General features: G+C 32.8%; 1 protein-coding gene across 5 annotated transcripts in view; it reads left to right on the plus strand.

Annotated features, from left to right (window-relative positions):
* The window catches only part of LOC105200911 (atrial natriuretic peptide-converting enzyme), an 85,050-nt gene that overhangs the window by 20,271 nt on the left and 37,386 nt on the right, over positions 1–27,393 (plus strand). For 4 of the 5 annotated variants that reach the window (XM_026130022.2, XM_039452418.1, XM_026130020.2 and 1 more), the window contains 2 exons: positions 8,108–8,299; positions 27,278–27,338. In XM_026130022.2, the coding sequence (XP_025985807.1) occupies positions 8,227–8,299; positions 27,278–27,338 (134 nt within the window). In that variant the 5' untranslated portion in view covers positions 8,108–8,226. Of the gene's footprint in view, positions 1–8,107; positions 8,300–11,090; positions 12,085–27,277; positions 27,339–27,393 lie in introns of those variants that run through there. The other variant, XM_011168712.3, reaches the window with a different exon arrangement.

The raw sequence follows: 27,393 nt of genomic DNA on the forward strand, positions 1-27,393 counted from the left end.
TTACTATCAATATACTATTAATATATTTAATAATATTTAGTTTATATTAATTAAACATTTAATTAAAATTGTTTCATCAAAGGTTTATTACTATCAAACTCATTCAATGCACATTATTGGATAATAAAGTTAGCGTGTCACTTGGTATACTTACGTAACGTTATTAGTGCATCGTGTTACTGCACAAAAGAATGGCAGAAGCGGTCGTTATATCATATCGTTAGGTTACGCTTCTTTCTTATCTCTGCTCTCAGGCCCGCGGACATACATATAATATATAAGAACGGGATAAGATAGAGCCGACGGAGGAGGAAGAATATTTTCGACGTTCGCACTTTTGCACGCCCCATAGACTTGAGCTCTTACCCTAATCCGAGTGGTGCGTTGATCTCGTAAACGGTACTGTATAGTCATACCGAATTTGCATTTCGGGATGCAAGCCCCTTGCGTCCCTGTTCCCTCCTTCCTTCCGCCAGCCACCTCGATGAAATAAACCGCTCGATAGTCACCTTGCGTACCGATCCCACTCACGAATTCGTGGCACGCCTCGCGCGCGATAGGGGACGAGAATCGTGCAATTTGCTGCGGAACAGACACAAAGCGACGCGCATTAATTAAAGCGGACGGATTTATTTTGCAACGAACGAATGCATATTTCTGCGTATTATATACTCGCTGCCTGCAGAAACAAGAATTAATTAAAATATATTATCGATTAAGATGGAAATTAATCGAAAACAGACGAATTGAAATCTCGTTCTTGTTCTCAATTGAAATTCAATGGAGGTGATATATTTTCTGAATTAATTCTAGGTTCCTAACGTATTATCCTTTAAATTGTTTGTAAAAATACTTTGCCAGAAAAACTAGCGTACGTATTTGGTAATCTTCGTTTAATAATCATTTGATAATTTTAATATTACATATTTTTTTCGGTATAAATACAAAACAGTTTAATGTATCTTTTAAGACAAAGAAATCCTAAACTTCATAAACTCCATAAACTTCAAGAAACCTTAAGAAAGATAATACAGAAATATACAATCGCGTGTCCGTGTTTTTAAGGAAAGTAGGCAGATAATGATAATGTAATATAATATCCCAATCAGGAAACAATATCTTTAAATGTTTTTTTAAATATTTAAAACACATTATAATAAAGAATAAATATTTAAAAAAACATTGTCTGCTGATTGAGATATCAGTAGTTCAATTAAGTTATTTATTTATTAGTGTTTATCAATTATAAACAAAAACCCAAAACTTTAAACAATTACTCCCTTTCTCTCTCTCTTTGTTTCTCTTTATGGAAAGAAAAGATAACATTCTCGGATTCACATTATCTTACAAATTATTTTAATATATGCGTTTCGTGGTAAGATAGGATTTAAGCCATTATGCTAAATCCCTAAATGCAAAAGTCATTAGTAAGATTATATCTTGTGCAGTTACTCTTAACGAAGTATTTTGTGAATACGAGCGTCCTTAATGACCAAAAATATTAACGTATCTATGTACAAACAGTATAATGTACAAGCATTTTATAAACTTCTCTATTAATTAGATTTAAATAACACAAATTATACACACGTGCAATGCTAATTATTACAAACTAAGATTATAAGAAATAAAATTCTTGATTTCATAATCAAGAAATAAATTATAAATAACGAGATAAATTTATCACATATATTTATAAATGTGTATCTAATATAATATAATTTAACTGAATTATGTGAAAAATGTGTAAAAATTCGTAAAGTATATATTATTATATCGGAGGATAAAAGGAAAGAATTAGGCACATTTTAATGATAAGTGGAAAAGGATATTATAGTCTGTATATTATTTCATTTATTACACAAAACTATTTTTACTAAGCAAAAAATGGCACACATAGAAAATACATTAAGATCATGGCACTATATATTTGATAAAATAATGTTGTTAATGTAAAATATGAATAAACTACAGTTACTAGACACTGCAAAATGCATTAAATTTGGATGTTTAATTTGAATTCTCATAGATATGACCACCTGTTGCACGAAAATATCTCTGTATTGTATACGCAAACTACTACTACTTCCCCGTACTCTGTTATCTTAGATCGAATAATCTTCACTTGTGGTATATTTAATTTTCTAGACACGATCTAACAAAATAGCTTGTTGTCAGTTAATAATACAATGTAGCAGGCTTTTAGTGTATTTTTTACCTCGGCTAAAAGAAAGAACTTCTTGAAGCATCATACAAGCGTCTTACGTTCTAATGTTTCAATCTACACTCTTAAAGAGTTCGATTATGCTTTCATCATTTTTTATTCACTTTCCTTACGTTCCGATATTCTAACTTACGCTTTACGCTTGCTTTACACTTTATTAATAAATATCTTAATATATTTTAGCATTACATTATGATTCTTAAAGATAAGTTTGTAAATGTTAAATAAAAAAATATTCTTTTTAATTAAAAAATTTTTTTATTGAAGTTTTTAATTTTCTGAAGTATTTTGTCCAAGCTAAAATAGCAGTTTTATGTCTCTGTGCTAATAATGACAGAATGCGTTGAAAGAATTCATCCGATCTATTTCGCAGAATTAATGTTACTACCATAATATAATGCTTATACACACGAAAGAATGTTTAAACATTTATAAGCAAGAAAAACAAACTTTATCTAATTTATGAAAGAATCAATACATACTCTTTATATTTAAAAAAATAATAATATTCAATAAGTATAAATAAAATATTATTTGAATATAATATATTGGTTTCTAAAATGTTTTGTACTTTTATTTCAATAAAAAATTTTTAATCGCAAATTTGATTAGAAAACTGACTTAAAATTGGAAAAAAAACATTATTTTATTAAAAAATTAATTAATCACAATAAACATTTAGTTAAAAATTCTTGTTATTAAAAACACTTCTTTTGATGAGAAAATGGAGTTTATCGAAGCTGCAACATTTTTATATTGATTCTTGTCGAATTCATCATTAAATCGCAGGAAATGTACAACGAAAATTTAACAAGCTTTTTTCTCTTTTTCCAACCCTTTGGCAGCTGAATTCTCGAGTATCTTCTGATCGATGTGCAGAACGAGGAATAGAATTCGCTTTTCTGATAGGTTTTAGTTGAATTTATAGCCATTCGGAACACAAAAGCATCGACGAATTATCTCTTTCGGCGTCGGAAGCGCGGAGTTGACGAGCTTTCCTGATATATACGCATATACTCGAGTATACCTATATAGATGGAAAAGAGCGTAGCTTTGATGCGATCTGGAGAGAAAAATCGCCAGCCGACCTCGGCCCCTTCGAGTTTTAATCTGTCCTCGAAAAGAGAGAAAGAGAAAGAGAGAATGAGAGACAGAAATGGTGAGAGAGTGAGAGGTCATCCTAAATATTTTACCGATTCTCTGAGAATTCATTCCGCGCCAGCTTGCTGACAGTACGATTATTTCCTCGAGAGAAATTCAATTATTCTTTTTGTCTGTATAAGTTTTAAGGTTATCGAAAAATCGCGGGGTAGACGGATAATATTTTAGCGGAACAAATCGACAACCGGAAATTCGCGAACTAACGAATTTGTTGAATCAAGAAAAGGTTCCCTCGATGTATGCGAGCCATAGCGTTTATTCGTTATCGCGAATAATTGCGACAGCACCTAATTGCACTATCAATGAACGATTGAAATGACTCAACGTTTTCTTTCTTCTAATTCCATAAAATAATATGCAACTTTTGTTAATCGTAGCCACATGATTAAACTCTCAATTTTAATTGTTTTTGCAGATGTCAACATTGTTCTCTCATTTAGTCTAATTAATGCATCTTTACATGATGAGCGGAGAGAATTTCAGATGAAAATTTATTCCTTTATTAATATTCATAAAATACGCGGAAAAAACAATTTTACTACAGTATCTACGAATAATATTATATTGGATTATCGAAATAGTTATGTAAGGCTGGTGTTCATAGTAGTAAATCATTTTTTCAGTCTTTGAAAAAAAACATGAATAAATGTTTGTATGAATCTGTGATTAATTACGCTTTCAATCGAACATTGAAAATTTACGACTATGTATGCCGGTCCACGACATTCAAGCTCGATAATATTGCTGCAAAAAATTTTTACATCCTAGCAGCCAGCTTAAACCGTAACATATTTTTTTCAATAGTCTGATATAATTATTTCCAGATCTGACGATTTCAGCAAAATCGTTCCTTTTCCATGTATAGGTATACTATATATCTAACGTTATACACGACAATATCTTCGTACATACAAAAACGCACGAGAACGAAAATATTGAATTATCTGGTTGCATTTACAGTGCATCGGTTTTATATTTTCTCTTTTTTTTTTAATATCGGAAAGAGTACTCTCTCCAAATTTTATCGAGTTATTGCTGAAACGTTTAAACAGCCGCGATATGGGAGAACTAGCGATTCCCTGAGCGTTCTTCCCTCTCAACGTGCGCTTCTTTTTTTCAGATGCACAAAACCAAATATTCTTTTTCTCTCGTTTTACTTCTCCTTCTCTCTCTCTCTCTCCTTTTTACGCACGAAGAAAAAGGACACGTGAAAAGGGATTCGAACACAAAAACGGAGCCTCAGATTTTTTTCGATTGCACCGCGGTCTTCTGCGCGGCACAACAGCCGGAATATCCCGTTCCGTTCCGTTCCGCTGGAGAAACGACCGAAGCCACGCTCGATAGACTCGACGTCGCGTCGTTTGGATGATCGTATAAATGCGGAGAGTAACCGATATACACGCATCGTCGCGTTTAACGCGGCGGAATCAGTCGGCCAATAATGGAATTTACATCGGTTACAGACGGGGCGGGAGAGAGGGAGGGTGGACGAGGAGCGAACGGGAGGAGAGAGAGAGAGAGAAAGAGGAAATCATCTCTTTTCCCCGTTGCACAACATAACGCGATGTAATTTGGTATCGCGCGCGATGGACGCGAGGCCGTCGGTCCATGCACCCATTTGTGCCGGCACCGTGGATTTGGATGAATCGATATCTCTACGACTCGGCTCTCTCTCTCTCTCTCTCTTTCTCTCTCTCTGGTACTGCAGCCGTCAATTCTCCCTCTCGCATCCAGCCGCCTCGGTGCGCCGATAATCCTCAACCCCCGCTCCACTTCGTCACTTCGTCTGCGTTGTCCCCCTTTGGCGGTAACAGCCAGACCATCGGAGCCAGGGCGCCGGCTAGTCTAGTCAAATAAAAGTTGGAAGTTGTCTAGCCCCCGCCAAATAGCGGGCGGATGCCCACGATAGGGATACTAACGATCGGAGAATACTAACGGTGTTATCGCAACGTCGACATTTTGCCTTCCGTAGCGAAAGTACTTTACGAGCGTTTGCAGAGTCCACTTCTCGGCAACAGCCACGTGCAGCATGCAGCGATGAACACGCTGGAAAACTGTAGACGAACGAAGTAAAAACACTGGCGAGATCAAAATGTCGAGATAAAAGTCGTATAGAAGCTGCAGTAAATAGCGATGGGCGTTCGAATCCTTCTTTTGAAAGTTTTCAAATCGTGCAATCGTGCAAGGATTCGAATTACTGTGGATATTACAGAAAATTGGGAGTTCTGGAAAATCTTGACAATTTAGAAAATTTTAAATGTCTTGAAACTCTTGAAACACAAATGTTTGGAAAATCTTTTCTCAAGAGTAGTTGAATATCTGAAACTATTTAAGATTTTTAAGAATAAAATTGTTATAACGTTATAAAAATAAAAAAAGAACAAATATATTTTTTACACGATCTACACATGACTATCTGAAATATTCAAGACATTTAAAAATAAAATTGTTGTCTGAAAATTGTTGTAAAGGAAAACATATATTTTTCAAATAGTTTAACTTACATAACAAAATTTTTTTGGCTACCGATAATATTTGAGATTTTCATCATATATGTTTGGAGAAAATCGATGCGTCTTGGGGGTCGATCACGTAACTTTTTTCCTAGAGTAGAAAGGTGAAAAGTGAAATTTCTAACCATTAACTTCAATGGTTAGAAATTTTACTTTTCACCTTTTTACCCTAGGGGAAAAAGTACGTGATCGACCCCCTGAACTGTTGATTCTGGTAAGACTTGTTTCTTTTTTTTTTTCTGAGAAAATCAAGATTATATATATATAAATCTATTGACAGATACACGTCTAATTGCTAATTAATCCGTGATGGAAAAACGTTGCATTTCAAATATGCCATCTGTACATATTTCCCATGTAGTACACTGGAAAAAATTACTAAATTTTAATAAATACTTGATCAAATAATATTAATGAGATATTTACTAAATATATATTTATTTAGTACCAGACCCACTAATTTAATTTAAGTATCATTTTTGTCTTATGTATATAAAATAAATATTTATGTATCGTAAATAAATATTTTATCAGTACTGTTCAAATAAATATTTGTTAAAGCTTAGGAATTTTTTCTCTCGGTGCATAGAACATTGCTGAAATACTGTATTGTCGAATATAGAAGTATGAATGTTTTTTCAATATTGAATTTATATTGATTGTTAATGTTTCTGTAACATTGAAACAACAATTAAATAAATTAGTATCAATATCTCTTTTATTTGGTTAAAATGAACAAGAATAAAAAGTCATGTAAATAAAATTGAATTGAATTTTATACAATATACGTGTAATCAATAATATGACAGGATTATTAAAAAATCTTTATAATTTTTAATAAAATTAATATACAAATTTAATTTAATAACAAAAGCAAGTCTAAAACGATTTTTAATTTTACGGAGATTTTTAAAATTACTTTTATATCATTGTAATTAGTTTTATATTGTTAAAAAATTGAACAAAATAAATGTGCAAGGTTTCAAAATTATCGGGAAAAGAATCTAATTACAAAAAATAATATTAATTTTTTATTATTTAAAATTGGTCCGTTCTCTAACATCCTAAAATATATCTACATTTATAAACAGTACTTTAGGAAAGCAGAAAAACCAAATTTAAATAATAAAAATCAATATTATTTTTTAAATTTAGTTTTTTTCAATCTATGTAAAATATAATTTTACACGTTTATTTTATTCAATTTTTTAAAAATATAAAATGTACATAATATATATATAAAACCAATATTGCTTATACGTTGAATAAACATAGAATCAATGTTAACTTGCAATGTGTGTAAAACATAGATTCAACGAACGTTATGTTTTTTCAACGTTGAATTTACATTTTGCGATGCTACCGCAACATTGGCAATCATTCAATTCAATATTACTGAGAAGTTACATTAACATTGATATGCTATACGTGTTTATATTTTTATAAAAAATATATATATAAAATAAAACAAGATTTAACAAGCTCCTCAAAATTCTGCACTGAAATTCTCCGGTATTATTAAAACGGCGATGTAATACATAATCCAGGCTGTCTATATAATGTGCTTTTTAAAATGCGCCAGGGCTCTACCGGTGACAGTATCCCCGCTTCAGGTCTATTTGTCGCGCGGCGAACATTTATTTCTCCCTCTCAGCTTAGTAAATCTTACTCAGGAGCGAGCCGTCCGTCTTCGGTCTTTTCTGCGCTGCTCTCTGCGCCGTTCTCTCACTCTCGCTCCTTTCGTTTTACCTACCGTTCTCTCCTTATCCATTTATCCCGACTTTTTTTCGACGACTCTCTCAGCCAAGAAACACCCTCGGCCCTACAGCGAGATTTATTGCTCTCGATCAATCATACATTCTGAGATTGTCTTAGGCGCGGAAACCATGTCCAATTATGAGGAACTTAATTTTTCACATAAAAAAAGAGAGATAATAATCTCGATCGTTACACTGATACTGAGTTTCACAGATGTAATAGGTGTGTTGCCTCTCCGCGTGTTAAAAGTAATATTGAGCTTATGCATGTAAAAGGTACATCATTTGTGATATATATTTTATATATAATTGAGATAAATATAGGTATCTCAACTTTATGAAATATCTCAAGTTCGTTCTCGCTGATATTACGTCTGTTCAAGTGGAAGTTTCCGAGAGAGTACTTTGTAACTTTCCTTATAACACTTTTAATTTTGTAACTCTTGTTGCAGATACATGTATTTGGCGACCTTGCCGATGACATATATCAGCTCGCGCGCCACTCGCCACAGTTGGAGAGTTGGACGAGGAAAGAACGCATTTGTACACCGCGTGTCCAAGATCGAGTCGAATGTCGGTCGGAAAAATAAAGAAACACCGAAAGAAGTTCTGCTGCCTTCGTGATTTACAAGAGCCATGTGGAGGTAATAGACTACAGCTTAATAGAACGCGAAATTCTAGTCCCGTACAGAAACGACCCAGATTCGTTTCTACCTATACCAATATTCCGCGCTACAACGGTATTAACATTTTTCGGCTCGGATCGACGGCGGCCGTGGTAATTCGCTTCGGCCGGCGGCTAATACCCGAGATTGCTGAGGAAATTTCAGGCATTCACGAAACTTAGGAGATCTTTCACGTGCACGTGAAATACGAGAATTCCGTTATGCCTTCTACCTGCCCGAACGAAATTCTATCGATACGTTCATCTCTGATATCTATCGGTATCCGAAATTTATGCTCACATTCCTGTAACTTGTGCACATTTAGAGATCTCGTTAGTACTCGAGTGCGTGTATTCTCGTGTAGAAATTTATTAAGGATGATTTTATTTCACATGAGAGACCTTGATCATTATTTATTAGAGATGTCTCGATAAAACGTTCTTCATATATAATTATATATCAAATAGGTCCATATATATTAAAATATATAATTATATATATAAATATATAATACTATATAATTATATACAATTTGCATTATTTTTATATATAATTATACACAATTATATATAATCGTACATAATATTATATATAATGACTACATAAAATTATATGCAATTATTATACATAATAATATATAATTGTATATAATTATATATATGGACGTATTATACGTAATATACATAATTATGTATAACTATATATAATTGTATGTAACTATATCATATAATTATATAATTGAAAAATTTTTTACAAGGATCATAAGAAAGACTTTCTTATTTTTATCTAATGAGGTCCTTATCAGTATTTAATAAGGAAGCTTTAACTTCATAAATACTTATTTATTAAAGTTAACGTATAAGAACCACAAAAGAATTTATGAATAACACACCACGTGTAGCTTTTGAGAAAGTATTTTGGAGGGAGAATCCGACTTTTATTAAGTCAAGCGACGGCATAAGAAGATAGAAGATCATATTTATGATTATGTAATGGTTCGTTGAACAACGTTATTACTTCTTAAGCTACTTTGCATCCGTAAATTAAGCCCCTGAAATATCGGCGTTTTCGATCGACTCTCGACGTTGTCGAGGAGAATGAAAAACTTCGAACTCGACCGATGATAGGTTCTTATCGTCGGCCACTTGTAAATGACCCATCTCGTCAGAGGCCTTTCCAATCAACGACGATTGTTCCAGTTTGGCGACTGGTAGTCTCGAGCATAACAAGAAAACAAATGGAGAGTTAGCGGGTTAGACTCTCGAAATTTTCGAAAGAAAAATTCGCCATTTCGTCCTGATAGGCTTATCGGTCGTTTTGACTACAACCGATATCATCTCGACTGATTAAATCGAGTTGAGTCTCATTAAACACGCACGAACATTATTCGATTGTGTTCGGAGGACGTAAGACTGCTTTCAGTGACAAAAATGACGCTTGCGACGAAGATTATTTTTGTAAGTACAATTCTCGATGCTGCGCAGAATGAAAAAAATTTCCTGTCTTACGTTTTCACTCTGACACACCCGGAGATTTATTTCCATGCTTTTTATAACATGACGCTTCTACTACGCTTAATTCAAATTTAACTTGCAGCGAGAGCTTCTTTTAATTAGACAATTTACTTAATTGTTATATCCTTAAAATCTTCTGAGTTTTTACCTTCCTTGCCCTAGAACGTCTTATTACGGAGATTGAAAGGCAGAACGTTCTTTCTTTTTCTTTTTGCATTTACATAAGAGCGACGTAGCATCAAAATGATGAAAACAATGCAACTGCCGAGAAACATAATCGCGATATTCTCCGTAAAGGAGAGACTCAGGGGAGATTACAAAGGATTGATTCTTCAAACGCTGTTTGATTCCTTCCAATTGCTTCCAATATGATGACGTTGACCGTGAAGTAATCATTCGTTTCTTATTAGAAATACGATTGAACGGAGGAATCGAACGCAAATATTGGAGTAGCCCGTATACCAATAAGAATTCGGAAAGATATGCTGGCGCGCAATCAATTCACAAACAGCAAAGAGATATTTGAAAAACAAAATCCTTTTTAATACATTTCGCATCGCGTCAGTAAAACAAATCGAAACGCTCGTTTGTATGTACAACAAACATATGCGTTTCGAAAGGAAGTACCTTTTCCTTTGCAAAAAATTTCTGCAGAGAGTGCATCTTACGATCACTATGTTCCAGTACATCTCTCAGAGAATCTCTTCTTCAACTCGGCAAGAAAGAAATTGCCAAAGATACAAGAGAATTACTTAGCCGGTATTTCTTAAATTTTCTCCCGAAGTAGATATATAAATTGTATAATGTTCCTCGTAGCTTTCCTATCTATTAATTTCCTCGTCGGGTCTGTTAATTTTATTTGCTCTACCTTATTCCTGTATTTAATTCTTGAAAGGGTCGTTTGCGAAACTCTTAGCCCTTTGATGCTCTTGTTATAAAGAAGAGAATCGACTTTAAATTTAGAATTAACTTCAAAAGGTAAACGGAAAGTAGTGCGGTGGATCTGAGACACCCTGTGTACGGCAAGCCACTGTTACCCCGGGCGGGCGTTTTACCTCTCTCTAAAAGGACAGTCGAGCGAAACCGTCTGCGAGTGAGGTAAACCCAATGAGTGAAAGAAATTGTCGCGAACGTTATTGTTGGCGGAGAGAAGCGAAACGGCAGGGCGTGTAGCAGTCGCGATGAAGCGAGTAGAGGCGCAAACTCGCTTTCGACCGAAGAGAGAAAAAGAAGGAAAAAAAAGATGAGAGGAGAGTGATAGAGAGATAGATAGATAGAGATAAAGAAAGAGAGAATAAGAGAGTGAAAGAGAGTAAAGAGAAAGAGAGAGAGAGAGTGAGAGGAGACTGCCTGTGCGCGAGTCCTGGGTGGTAAAACGGGGAGGCAAAGAGGGTGCTAGAGGACCTGGAAGGGTGCCTAGGATGCGATGCGGTGGGGGTGGGTCGGGATTGGCTTTTCGCGAACGTGAAACTCAGTAGTACGCTACCACCCACGCACGTAGTACGCACGTTCGCTCCACGTGTGCTCTAGAAGTTTATCCCCGTTTTTCACATCTTGCACCGCGTGCCGACAACGAGGGAGTCCCTCCCGGGCGAAGATTCCTCCGACGCGTCTTGGTGGCGGAGCAATTTGTAAGTACACATCCAGCTGGGAGCATTCGTACCTGTCGCAACTCGAGGATAGAAGAGAGGACCGTCAGACCGTCGAGGATCTCGGTCGAAATAAATAACCGAAAAATCGTAAAGTTCGTGATTGTCAATCCGCAATATCGTAACGATTATCAAAGATGCTACGTAAAGAGGAGATGGAGCGAACGACTTGCGTCTGTACAATATTTGCGGATACCATCGTCATGATGTGAAGAGAGGGATTCCCTGTCAAGCAAAAACACACCATCCACGAGGATAAGCGAGAGCACAACCGGGTGAATGCCACGAGGCTCCAACACAACTTTGGTCTCGAGAAAGAAATAAACCGACGGCAATGTAATTTTTCATTTCGCACATTCGATGCGTGACTTTTCGTCTCGACGATTCGCTCTATTCTCTATCGGATAACAAATATGCAATTAAAAATCGCGACGTCGTGTCCGTAATGGAAATATTCAAAATGACAAATTTATATTGCGCGAGGCAAAGAATTTCTCGCGTTGACAATCCCAGGATCACAGATCTCGTAAGACGCGACGGATGCAAGTTGCCCTGAAAGAATCAAAAAGAGATCGAGGGCTATAGCCGTCCACGGTGCAAGGTAAGTTTAAAAAAAAAAAAAATAAATCAAGATTTATTTTAGAAATAAATTATTAAATTGTTTCATTTTCAATTAAAATTTGTATTACTATAATTTTATTAGTATAACGTAATTTTCAATAAAATAAGATAATTATCGAGTTTTAGATAACACAGATAAAGGCAGATAATACAGAATAGGTTACTAATATAAATTAATAATTAATTTTTTAAAGAACATTCAGATGACAATCGCTGAATATTATTGCAATTGCTATAATAAACAGTGAATCTTGTGCGATAATATTTTCTCTACATATACAAGGACTTATTCACTTTTATTGGTTAATCTCTCGGAGATATTACAGTATTGTCTTAACCGTGTCCAAACTCGAAATAAATTCTTTAATGTGTATATTCTATAAACGCTTTTAATATTACTATATGAGTGATGCTATATTGTGTAAATGTGATTCTTAATTTCTTTATTGACACGAGAAGATTTTATTTGTCACATCAACATATGCAAATAATATAGAATATATTATGTTTATATATTATAACGTCTCTTCTTTACAAAAAATAAGACATTATAATATATAAATATTAATTATAACATATAAGTATAAACTGCATCTCTTAAATTTTGCATACTTTTTAAATTTATTTCTTGCTCACAATAATTTTTATTTTATGTAAACTGTTATTTTCTAGATTACTTAAATACAAAAATATAAATAAAGAATTGCCAATTTGAATCAATACTGTCAACAACTCAAGTTGGCAATTATAATAATTTAAAAAATATAAATGTTTTTATATGTTACATATATTAATATTTATTTTAGATAATAATAATGTTTATTTTACATAATGGTTTAAAATTTATTATAATTTTATGTCTTCTATGTGTAATTAATGTCATTTTGTGCATGTGTAATTAATGTCATTTTGTATTTAACGTGCCATCTACAAAATATGAATTATTTAAATGTACTTTTATCAGTTTACATACATAAATAAACATGTTTGCTCTTTATTTATTAAATTAACGTTTTAATTAAATTTCATTACTGTTCCTGAAATTTGACCCATATTCCATATTACATCCATTCTTTAGACTTTTACATTCTTTCACTTTTCATTTTTTATCAATACTGAAGTTGGATTTATATTTGAAAGAGACTTTCATTTAATTGAACGTTATAGCTAACATTTCTTAAAAGTTCTACATAAATTAGAAGTCTTAATATACATACATTTATACTGAAGTAATATTAATTTAAAAACGGGTATTCCAGATTACTTGCCTTTAATTAGTAACTCTTTAAAAACAATTTATACATAGTATAATAAATATTAATATTTGTCTAACTTATTTTCTAATAATTATAAAAACAACGTTTATTTATTTAAAAATAATTATATATAACTTTTATTTGTACTTATATACATAGCTTATATATAAATACTTATAAAAAAGAAATAAATATTAATATATAATAGAAATGTAACATATATGCTTATTATTTTATTTTTTACTTACAACAATTTACATTTAATGGTTATTACCACTATTTTTATGTTTCTTTCTCTCTTATGTAATCGTATATAAGTAATCAATATACAGAATTAAGATAACAAATGACAATAATGATAGACTGATAACAGATAAGAAATAACGCATGTTCGTCATGACTATATTTGTAACTATAAAGACTATAATGGCACCACAATTTTAGTTAATGGCAAAGGATAGTACAAATAGATGTTTAATCAAAGATAAGACTATTTTCGTGTTTTTTGCACATAAAACATACGAGTTAAAATATATTTCATAATGTTTATTTACAATGTTAAAAAAAGTTGGTAAAATCGTAATATATTGAGATAAAATTCTTGTTTATTAATATAAATTAAAAAAATTTAATTTTTTATAATTTTATACATTCCATACAATTTTATATAACCATAAAGTTCGATATCATGCTGTACATACTTTTATTTTATTCAATATTGTTATGGCTTTACAAACGCCGTTTAAATGATGATCGAAGATTCGGATGTAAGAATAGGTTTATCTTTTCTATGAGTTATTGAAGCTTTAGTGTTCAGAGAACGGTAGTTCATCAATCGACTCCAATATTATGCGTGTCTAGATAAAAGGTACTATGAAAAATATCGAATGCATGTCCGTACATGCTTGAATTTTACAATCTTTATAATTCCATTTTGATTATAGGCACAGAGCCACAGCGTCGTCATTGTTTATTTCGCGTGTTCTTTTAATAAAAGAAGATATATCTTTTTACATTACAAATAAATAAATTATTCATTTCATAAGATAAACATAAAAAATGTTTAATTATAAAAAAATGTTATATTGAATTATCTTTGATATTTGAATTTTAGAAAAAGATTTATTTAATTTTCGTATTTTATTAAAGATTAGTTTGAAAAGAAAAATAAAAATTAAAGATGACAGCTGTTACAGCTGTCACTACTTATTATATATGAAATTCTGTATGTTAGATAATTTTAATTTATTTTACAACTTTCTGCTATCCAATAGTACTTATATTGATAGTAAATATCAAATTCCGGGTAATTTCTTATTACTTTCGCATTAAGAAAAAATAATCGGTTTAACATCCATGATTCTAATGAAAATTTAATTTACCATATTTTCGTGGTAATATATTGCGCGAAATGAAAATATAAGAAGCATGAAACGGATATTAACCGTGTCTTGCGCCCATCCTTCATCTTTTTCGGGAAGCTCTTCTGACATTAGTTGTATGAAATAAGAGGATTTACTTTCAATTATAAACTTAATGTAACAAATTGATATTACAAAAAATTGCAATTTACAGAAACGCGTCTCATAGTTCGACAATAAGTAAATAAAACAAACAAAACAGCTAATAACAAACTTTCGTAAATCACTGTTAAATTATAATAAATTAAATATTAAATCGATATGTAAATAATACAATAAATAACATATTTTTCGGTCGAAGCGTATCTCGCTGCTTAATAATATTCTACATTGATTATTAAATGCATTATTCAGTTCTATAAACTGCGTGCCGATACAGATTTAAATATAAATTGAAGCTAGACATAATATCTTTGATATTTGAAAAATTTTAGAAAAAGATTTATTTGATTTTCGTGTTTTCTTAAAGAGTAGTTTACAGAGATAAATAAGAATTAATGATGACAGCTGTTACAACTATTAGAGGAGAAGAGAGTATGGCATTCATTTTCATTTTATTGAATAATTTTGTTTATAATTAATATTTTTTTTATTGAAACTTAAACAAATACATTCGTTCAAAGTGTTGTTTGACAGACTCTAGGTTTAAAGTAATGAAATATTTATTATTTAAAACGTGATTTATAAAAATCTAATGCACTGCATAATCGGTGAAAGAAAAAAAGTGATTGTAATATGGCTATCAATAAAAATAATTAAAAAAAATTAGTTTAGTTTAAAAGAAACACAGTACCCCGTTAGAAAATTATATATTTTTAATTTTCCGTTGTTTAGAATTTTCCTGCTGTCAAAAACTTTCGAAATATTATTAGAAATTTCATTAGAAATATCATTTTATCACTGTTTAACATTAAACAACAAGCATAAAATGATGTCTCTAATGTTTCTAGACACCGCTCTCTAAAATGATAATCGATTTATCGAAGAAGTATTTCGATATAAAAATTTCGCTTAAAGAACCATATTAATAAAATTCCATGTTATTGTTTTAACTTTGTATAACTCGAAATGTGTATAACCGAATAAAAAAGTAAAAAAAAAAAAACACTCAAGTGTATGTACATTCGTGTGATAATGCACTCAAGTTTAAGAATAGTGAGGAAGTATGTGTAACTAAAAATTAAAGGTGTACCGTGAAAAAGTTTAAAAATGCTCAAAAGTAAAAATGCCTTATAACAATTGTCACTTACTATGTATTGTCACATTAGCATTACTAAAAAACGGCAAACTCCTAAACGAATAATTCCAAAAAGCAATTTTTAGAATACGTCATCTAATAACGGAGATAATAAGAGTAACTATATTGTCGACAATAGCCATAATACCCTCTTCTCCTCTACGACTTACGCAATATTAATATCTCAATTAAATTGATCGTCAATTTTTAATAACGATGTTATCAAGCTTCTTAAAAGATTATAAGAAATTTATTGCAAAAATATGATTCCCGGCCAAGATGCTATAAAGTTAATTCGTTTGAAATGTATGCAGCTTCGGTTACAAACATCTTCGGATGAAAGGAAATTTCCTACGCGCGCATCACAGCTGCAGGCGGATTCGATTTTGCAAGTAACTAGATAACGTTTGCGGTTATCCCGATGCTGCTTGAGCGTTCTTCTTCATTAAATGCAAAGGTGCTAATTGAATATTCCAAGAAACGGAAAACCACTATCTCGTAAAGTGGAAAATAGACGAAGGTACCGTACAAAATTTACAAACAGTTTTACAAATGTTATAGCGTTCTTCAATATCAAATTGAAGATCACGCGGGTGACGCGGGTGACGCGATCAGTAATACATGAAAATTCATATATATATTAACAATTCTATTTAATTAAAACAGAAACATTATACAAACAAATTCAATCATTAATATATACAATTGAATGAAAAATAATAACTCGTGTATTGTAAATAAAAAAAGAGCTTTCTTGACAGACCATAATGCACCTTTAGTGATTTCGATTGTAACGTGTGTTTCACAAAAAAAATATCTTGTAGTGCCTTTGATGTAAATTTTAAATATATTCAATGCATGTAACGCAGACGTCCCTTATAACGTAAGCTTTGGCTACGACATGATGTAATTTCGCGGAGTGACACGACGGATTTACGCTATCTTTCTCACGTGTTTTTCTTTTGTGACGAGATAAGAAAAAGTGTCGATCGCTTGGGATAAAGATGGGCGAGATTGGAAGATCGAAGATTGAGCGCGGTCGTCCATGCGACAAAAGCCAAAGTCATAAAACTTCGGTACGAAGTAGAATTTCTACAAACTGTGATGATTGTTATATTTCGATCTGTACCATTTCACTATTTTTCACTGCACTACTCGCCCCCTCACTCTTCCTATTCTTATCCGTTAGGATTTCACACGAACACACTCACACAGGGATCTAGAATTCCTGAAATCGTCAATACTACAATAACTTGAACTTTATAAAATTGTCAGAATCGAAAATGATATAAGGTATTATTATTTTGCAATGTAGTAATAGCATAAAGTAATTTGTAATAATTCACCAAATCTTACAAGATTGTTTGTTGGTTACAAGATATAATTGAGAAGTTTGCACGAAGATATCATTGTTTGAGACACATACATACTTTATTGTATAGCTTATTTATAATGTATTTTTTCAAACAAAAGAAAAATATACATATAGTGTGACACGTTACATTTAATTTCACTCAACACGGCGGTCTTCTTTGTACGTACATTATATATTGCTGTAAGAAAATGTGTTTTCCTTACAACAATAATTAATTGTGTATTAAGCTCGCTACGTAGCGAGTTTTCGTCGAGAGGATGACATACTGGAATTCATTGATTTTTTTTTTCTCTCGCGCCGTGAAAAAGTATCGATCGCGCAGAACGAAAGGCCGCCCGACAAGATGTACCAGGGAATATGAAATAATGATGCGTGATATGAGGGAGGGTAGATATTACCAGCTTTAAAGAAAATCTCTTTCCACGGCGATGAGGCATAACAAATTTTTTGCGTTCTTTTTTTCAAGTAGTTGACGTGTCTCGTAAACGTCGCCTTTTTTATAAAAAAAAAAAAAAGCTTCGTGCAAATTCCGCGTCATCGAAATTTACCTGCTATCGACATTAAGTATATTTTTCGTGATTTATTATACGTTTTAGTATAAATTTTTTTAAAAAACTATATTCGTGTAATTAACAAAATATTCCAAAAAAGTCTATTTTTCGAATCAAGTATCTGTGCCATTATGTTAAAAAAAATTTGTGAGATATCATGAACAACAAATCGTTCATGACAGAACAGCGACGTTACTGCTGGGCTCTAACAAATTATCTTAAATGTACAAGAAATCGATGTAATAACGAAGTCATTACGTTATTAAAATATTCTCGGTATTTGCAGTAATGTGCCATGCATAAATGAAACCACTCTTGCTTTGAAAATAAAATCATAAAGCAGTTACTTCTACAGAATCACTTGTCTAAAGCTGTTTCGAGATTCCCCGTCGCTTAGAATAGATGCGAACGTAGAGCTTCTCGCGATGGGCATTTCCTTCGCTGGAAAGAACACGTAATCGAAAAACGACGTGGCTCTCGTCTCTCTCGCGATAGGAAAATCAATGTTATCAAGAGGATTTCTGGACAGAGAAAGAGAGAGGAGAAATTAAGTGTCGAGTGCTCGACACTTAATTCCTCGGTACGACCTTACTTGAAAACAATTTAATAAAGAAACGTTTGATTCGGTTGCTTACGCATCTCCGTGAGTGGACTCCCGTTTCCTTCCTTTTTTCCTCTCTCTCTTTTCTTTCCGGCAGACTACAAACATCCGACGTCAAGCTTCCGTTGCGCATGATTTAAGAGAAACGAGTTGTCACACGCGACGTGTCCGAGCTACATGCCGTCGCGCGTGACCGACGGTCATGTATAAATCCTTGCGCTATAAATACTGAAATAACAGATTGATTTATGATCGGGAGCGATCCCTATTCTTTTTTCCTTTTGATTTTCGATACGTGTCGCGGGACGTCAGTTTTATTTTGTCTATAAATAAAATAACCGTTACATTTTTCAATTTGCTGACGAATTAAAATTTTCAGTTGACGCGTTCGCAGTGAATATCTGGTGTGAAATGAATGTTTCCACGTGACACACCACGCACACACGCGCGACGGCTCGGTACATACATACGCGTTTGCACTAATAAATTCTCGATCATTACGGTTTTCCCCATATTGCTGTCATCATAGTAATTATCAAATTTATCTAATGCGCCGGAGCAATTATCGTAATTGAGTTTACTCGGCAATAGGACAACAGGCAATACGAACTATTTTTGTATCTTTTCAGTCATGGCTCCGCTCTAATTCTTTAGCGAAATACGATGCTATTACGCTCGTAAACCACGAAATTCTAAGACGTTTAATTCCCTTCTAGCTGCCCGATTCACTCGCTCAATAACTTGGGCTCGATCGTTTCGACATTATACGCGATAGCTATTATGTGCCATTATCCCCGAGTACGGGCGAAGGCTGAAGGATTTGCGGATTTTCTCATCCGTCGTTGTCCCGCTGTACACAATGCCAGTCGAAAAGGATTCTTACATATGTAGAGAGATTGCACGCGAGAGGGAAAGAAAGAGAGAATAAGAGTGCTACAGAGTAGCAACGTAGGAGCGAAAGGGGAAAAGTGGATCTGCGAGAAAAGGAGGGACGGCTGATGGCAAAAGCTAGATATTTCGCAGCCGTGAAGGCGAACGCTCGATACGTCGGATTTTTATACGATATGCATACGCGCTTACGCATATACGTTGCGTATCGGCCGCTTACACAGACGCTTACACAGGCAGAAGAATCCCGACGGCTGAATGAATTTTGAATGCGGCTAAATACGGCAGCGATATATCTACGAGATCGATAGCGGCGTGTTTTCGCGAGAAATGGACAAGCGTATATAAACGGATATGTACGTAGATAGCTATCGGACGTTCGAAATTTCCGCCGCCGGGTGGTAGTTCGTTCGGCCGGTGGCAGAGCTGGGTATAGGAGCTTTGCCGGTCGCTTCGCTGACTTCTCCACCAGGATAAAGTAGCGATAAAGCCGAGGGATCGCCGCGGTATTTCGAGTTCTGAGACTTGAGAGCGTCGTCGCGTCGTTCGAAACACGAGCGGAATTTATTTCCAAGAATCGCGATTACGTATACATGGTTAAGCACGGACGCAACTATAATAAGCAGTAAGCAGCAGCTACATTGGCGATCAACCAGAATTACGAGCGTATTTGTCTTCCTCTTGTATACATGTCATTTCAGATGTATTCATAGTGTACCGATTGAAGCGTATCGCGAGCTATTTGTTTCCGCTGCAAGCTGCTTGATCCGTTTGCAAGCGCTTACACGAAGCTTACAAGCGCTTCATCAAGAGTATCTCTGTCTATTGAAAATGGGACGCTGATCTGCATATTGGACTGCACAAGGAAAACTCAAAACATACACACTGCCCCAGAATTCAGCGGAAAATAAACGCATAATATCGTTCCCTTGTAAAGTTTAGAAGCGATTCTGCTCTAACGCAAATGCCAATGTTGTTATTGTTTAAAATATTTTAAACGCCACACCATCCAATATCTCTCCCAATAATGAAATAACGGATTAAACTTGTATTAAACTGAGATTTAGTCTAAATTAAGTAATGAATAAAGTTTTCCATTTTTCACTTTAGCGAGATTTTATTTTAACGCTTTACATTCACTCTTTTCCTCCCGAGTCTGAAGCGTTCCACATTTAAACAAGTTCGAGCAACTTGATTTAATGATCGTTTTAAAAGACTTGCTCGGGAAAGTGTTGACGAGTGAATTCATAACCCGTAGCTGGGTGATTAAATATGATTAAATAGAGTTTGAAAAAGTAAGACATGTTATTTTTGAGTTGTTACATTTTTACGATAACTCATTCGTGACGGATAAAGGAGAAATCCTACGTAGACTTTGAAAAAGCTCGAAAGCTCTTCATCCTTGTCTCAGAATATCTCGAAATACCCCAATTATCAGACAACAGGATTCCTGAGTTTTCTTGAGAATTTTCTCGCTTTATTGAGCAGATATGCGTTTCTACATCATATTTTTACGACTTCAAACCTAAGACTTTTATTCCTCTCATTTCCTCCTCATTTTTCTTTACACAATTGTTTTATTTAGGATATTATTAATCTATCGAGAAGTTTAGAGAAAACAGAATTTTATTCAGACATTTATTTTTTTTCTGTTTTTTTCGATAAAAACAGAATCTTCTCATTTTTTAAATAAAAAATAGTTTGAAATAATAGTCGTCATATTTTTCAATATTATACGTAGTATTCAATACATACATGTATATAAAAGACTATTCTTAAATTAAACTAAAATAGTAAAATCATAATTTTAAATTGTTAATCAATTTCGCAGTTTGTTGTTGACTTTCTCTCGATTTTAATTGTGTTGTATGTTATATTTATACTATAATTTTTGTGTGTATTCATATTATTTCTCACAGTTCACATATAATTGAATGTTTCTATATAATCTCTCTCTTTCTCGTTTCTCTTGAAAATTTTTTCCCAGAAGTATAAACTTAAAAGCATATTACAAGAGTTTTAATGCCTATAATATTTTATTCATGTCTGTAAATTCGGATAACAATAAATTATAAAATTTTTCATCGCAAAAATGTTTTTGGAAAAGACTACAGTCGCAAACGTTGTTCTATCGGACCAATTGAATTAATTGAGTTTGCGAAAGTTTCGAGAGAAACTTTGCACAATATTGTCAACGTTATAAATTGATTCAATCTACGGGATGCGAAGAAACGGCACTAAGACGGCTTCCATTGTATGATATGATTGAGCCAAGTACTGTTTCGGAACACGTTTTCATCTAGCTCGATATTACATTCTATTTATTATATACAACATCACTCGAGAATTTTTACACAAAAATGTTTGGAGTTATCCTTATTCCTTTTTCCATGATTTCTTTGATCAATTTGGATGGAACTCGTGAAATATTCTCGTATCTTATGAGTAATTGAAAATACGAAGCGTTTCGCAAATTAAATTTTAGGGCTGCATACATCTTGACAGAAATAAAATTTAATCTTTGATTGTTATTAAGCAGATTTTACTTACGCGAGTTTTCAACTTACAAAGGCATTTAGCTTTAATATTAGAAAATATACCGTTGAATAAAATTCTCCTTTCGGGAAAGATCTATCTGCATGGAAATGCATGGAAAAATTTGCAGATCGAAAAAGCAATGATAATCTTGCGGCGCTCTACATATTTATATGTAAACTAATGCTCGATTAAATAATAATGAACGCTTCAGCTCTTTTACCTTTATAATGTTAAAGCGTGGGCGTTACGGTGACATTCAAATAATTATGTAGATATATGCAGAAGATGCTTATACATATTTTACATTTATGCTACTCATGATGGCATTCATCATCCACATTCTCTTTCTTTTTAACATACAGAGAAGCTGTAAGGCAATTTGATTTTAATAAATCGTATTAAAATGTAAAATATAATAATGAAAAAGGAATTAAGTAAGGATTCATTCATTGTTTAAAAAACGAAGGAAGGTAAAATAAAGGATTATGTAAGGTGAGGCAAAAGTTTATAATTTAATTAACATCAACGAATTTAACGAACCACGTTTGCATATGTACATAATTTAAAAATCCTATACATAAATTAAAAATTCATCCGGATGCGTTTCGATTTACTTTAAAGCTTACTTTAAAGTCATTTTCAACGAAATTTAGAACAACTTGCGAATATAATACTTTTATACAATTTTATTCTATTTTTACCATATTATATATCATGAAAGTGCAAGCTGAGATATATCCTCGCCTAAGATGTTCCTGATCCATTTGACTAACCAACTGGGATGGCTAATGGAATTCGATTCTTCCTTTTGACATACGATACTGATCTCAGACCACTACATTCTCGCACTCCGCTAATTACGACATCAATTTTCCATTGTTCGAAATTCCATTGAAAATGACTTTAAAGGAAGTATGTGTCCGGACAAATTTTTAATTTACGTATCGGATTTTTAAATTATGTATACATGCGAACATATTATTCGTTAAAAATTTGTTAATACTATTTAAATTATTTGAGTACTAATTTTCGCACCAACTCACTTTTTATTGTACCTTTCTTTTTTTGTCTTGATAATAACAGTTAATAATTGCATAAGAAACATTGATTTATGTATTATTAAAAAATTATACTCTTTGTAAAATAGGCCAATTGTGCTACTTCTTAATAAAACGACTTATGTGGAAGAATATAAATTCTGAGAATAAATTATTTCAGATATTGAATTTAATGCATGCATATACGTTTTTTAATATATTGCCGTTCTACCGCCGGTATATTTTTTGAAGATATGGAAAATACGTATAAATCGACAGATATGGCGCTATTGGGTATATTTTACGAATCGATAGAGGAATTACCTCTATAGTAGGTCACGCGCACAAGTCGACGGAGACACGTAAGTGGGATGTGAATTAAACGGGAGTTACGTTAGAGAGAGGTGGATTTCTAATTAGACTGTCCCTTTAAGTGAGATTTACTGTGAATGCCGTGTATTAATTGGCTGCTACCGATGATGATTAAACGAATTGTTTGCTGAATTCGCTATTGTCGAAGGATTTCCTTTCGACGGAGATGATAAGGCGCATGAGTACGTGTTGTACGTTTTCCACGTGCCTTCGCCCATACCAAGTATATTTTTACTCGCAGATCATTCGATTATTCCGGTTGCTACCAGATACGGCAATAATTCTATCGAAATGTAAGCCAATGTAAATACAGTTAAACGTTAAACACGGGCGTGCGTCTCTTCGTTGATAGCGTAGAATTAAATTTGCAAGAAGAGATATATGGCGATAACGTATCGCTTCACTTTCGAAAGCACGAAACGGTGTTATCGGTTATTCGATATTAAATGTAGAATTTATGTTTTCATTTAATATTCAATATTGCACGTGCCATATTGATTGCGAATTATAGGATTTTGATGGAAAATTGGAATAAATCGTAACAGCCAAGATTTGATACATTTTACACATGTCTTCGCAAATAAATTCGTAAAGAGTAGAGGAACAAATGGAAAAAGCAGAAATCTATAAGTGCTGTGTTTTTTCGTGATTAAAAAATAAATAATTAAAGTCAGAGAACGGCTTCGCGCATTCGATGTCTTCAAGTTTCAATATTTAATATGTGTCACCAATTAAATTAAAATTCTGTTAAAATAATCCTCGTCCACACAATAGAACGACAGAATCTCATTATTAATTTATATCTGATTGGAACTTAATTTGCAAAAAACTATTCATCCTCTACTATTTATAACATAAAAATCGCGATACGTGCCTCTTTCTGCAAATAAACATAGAAACCGAAGAATTTTACACAGAATAATAATACCATGTGTTCGTTGAATTTTTTAGCTTTCTTTTATAATTTTAAATCTCGATTTGAATGGAGAGGTATAAGAGAATTTAATGAAATAACATAAAAATGTAGCGAATCTGAATTATCTAAAATCCTGAAAGTGCAGAAGTAAGTTCAGAAAGTAGAAAAGAAAAAATCTATAGAAAGAAAAGAGGGGAAACAAGTGCAAAAGATAAATACGATGAAATTGATTTCCAAAGCAACGCATTTTCACGCGCAATATCCTTGACTTCGCAAGCGGTCGCCAAAGTAGCTGTATAATGAAAAGTGGCTGAGACGCCTCCGACGGAATTCCGACGATCCTCTTTTTCCTCACTTACGCAGTCGTACGACGATGGAAATTACTTTCTAACCAAAGTTAGCTTCGTAAAAAAAGTGAAAAGCTACACGGGTAAAACGGTTTCCCCAGAAAAGTCTCCTTTTTCCTCTGGCGCGACGCCGCAAGCGACGACCGTCTTGAAGATTCGGTCGCGGAGATCCAAGATACTCGGTACCACGACAAAATTATTCTCGATGTTTTTCATCCGATAGATTTCGGAATGCGTAACGTATTCGAGTAGATAAATGATAGATTTTTGTAATTGTCTTAGGATGTAATATTTCACTGTTATTTCAATCTTATATTTGTGAAAAGCATGAATTTTGCTTAACACTATATGTATATTTGCAATTGCAAATAATTATTTTAAAGCGTAATCTTCCTTATTTTTATTTACGTTTATATTTTTAATTATAATTTATTGAATTTGTTCTAAAAATCAACGAACTATACATTTACTGAATAATGCTATCATTTTAAATAAAGAAAACAGACATAATTTTTTATAACTTAACGTTTTTATTTTGCAATCTAAATATTAAATAATAGGTTTTTAATATCGTAAAAATTGTACACACAACAACACAATGTAAATATTATTCATTTATTAGCAACTAATAAAGCTATTATAAAATTGTATACTTTTTCTTTTCGTCATACAAAAAGAAACTTTCTAACTTATATAACAATGTTTTGTATAAAAAGATATTAAATTAATTTTTATTAATTTGCTAAATGTTACTTTCATTTATAAATATTATTTCTTTTTATTAGTATGCGAAAAGGTTAGTTTTGCTGAAATATCTAAAATTTAGCTAAATATAGATCTGAAAATAATTTTTCATGATTAATAATGCTAAAAAAGTATCTAGGTAAATTTTTTAGATATTTAAGCAAAACTGTTCTATCTATGTAAGTGTAACTGTAAAGTATAGAAGTTTTGTAAATCAACTTCCTTAAACAGGCTCTGGTTTTTTAAAAAAATTTTATACTTCTTTTAGACCTTTTAAAAACTTTTTGTAAAATTTCTCAACATAGGTAGAATGCTTTTGTTGAAGTATCGAAAAATTTAGCTAAGTATAGGACTGAAAATAATTTTGCTGGACTATCAAATAATTATAAAGAATTCAAGCATGATGAGCAAAGTTGCAAAAAGTCTTGACAATCTAACAATTAGCTTGAGTGCTTTACCATTTTATGTTTTATTATTTTTTATTTCAACAAAATTATTTTCAGCTCTGTATCCAGCTAAATTTTTAGACACTTAAAAAAAAACTGTTTTTTTTCATAAAAGAAAAAATGTTACAATTCGTTTGCGGTCGACCATGTTGCGCATCCCTTCATTGCCAAAAACGATTCTTTACTATCTGAATGACGAAAGGAGAGAATCCGCGTGACAATGGACGGTTGAATTTGAAACGGAAGTGTGTGTAACGAGGGTGGTACAGATGGATCTCGGTAGCAGATTAGGGATCAGATAGAGGAGGGTCTCTCAGCCAGGTACGAAGGACTTACGTATGCATGTTGGAATATACAGACATGAAAGGAAATTGAATAGCGCTTTCACTTGACACACAGGGAGCCGAAGCTCTGTCACCGTTTACAGACCGACCATTTGGTTAAAGGGCCAATCTTGTCGATCGAAGCGGCCACGTGCGCACGATGTCGCATTTATATCGATTTGAAACCGCATATCGCGTAACCAATATGCCGGTGCATGCGATTGGACCCGTTCGTCATACTAAGCGACGACCATAAATTATTTTGTTCGAATATCTGCACCGTATCGACACCTCGAATCAAACATTGCTACGCATAGATTCATTCTGCCTACATTTCTGTGATATTTGACTGAACTCTCATATATCCGATAACCCACTGTTCGAATTAAAATTTAAAACAAGAGATTCATTCAAAATAAAATTTTCATTGTACCAGAATCTGCTTCTCTATAAATTATATCATTGATGACTAGTTTGAGACAAAGTTAAATATGAAAGATAAGAAGACAATAAAGTATAATTGGAAATAGAATCAAAAGCGTACAAGGTAACAGTATTTTAAAATGATAGATGATTATTAAAAATATCAGTCACAAAGTACGCAAAAAATTTTTTCAATATCGATATTCTATTGTATAAACAGAGAAAAAGAAACAATACTAATTAATTATATAATTAATAAAATTTCTTTATAACTTTTAATATTTATAACATATGATCTATAAATGCAACATATATTTACGTTATTTTTTATAAAAGAGTTATCTGCCAAGTAAACGATTAAAATTGCTTTACGCAAACCGAAAGGAATGCGGCCAACTTTAGTAATATTAAAATAGCTAATCATAAAAATTAAGCCACTGGAATTATAGTTACGTTATCTGGAATTCGGTCGTGTGAATTTTAATAAATCAGGTTTCGGCAACGGAATTTTATAATTTACAATTACGCAATTAAATTACAACATTTTATTGAATCGTTTTAGCAGCATGACGTAAAACACGGTATTATTATAGGTGCGATTTTTCTTCGCTCTTCATTGCCTACAAATTTTATTGATGATATATTTGTTGCATCGCCGCTCCTTTTTAAAAAGCGTATTTTTGCTTTGCGTGTTACAGAAATCAACATGTCCGCTACGGAATCGTGTGACGATGACACGAGCCCGACACGCCGGCCGAGGTAAGAGACTCTTTTTACTGTGTATTAGACATTACAATTGCATGATTGTAAAAGC

This window comes from Solenopsis invicta, chromosome 8, assembly GCF_016802725.1.
Source record: "Solenopsis invicta isolate M01_SB chromosome 8, UNIL_Sinv_3.0, whole genome shotgun sequence".
Lineage (NCBI taxonomy): Eukaryota > Metazoa > Arthropoda > Insecta > Hymenoptera > Formicidae > Solenopsis > Solenopsis invicta.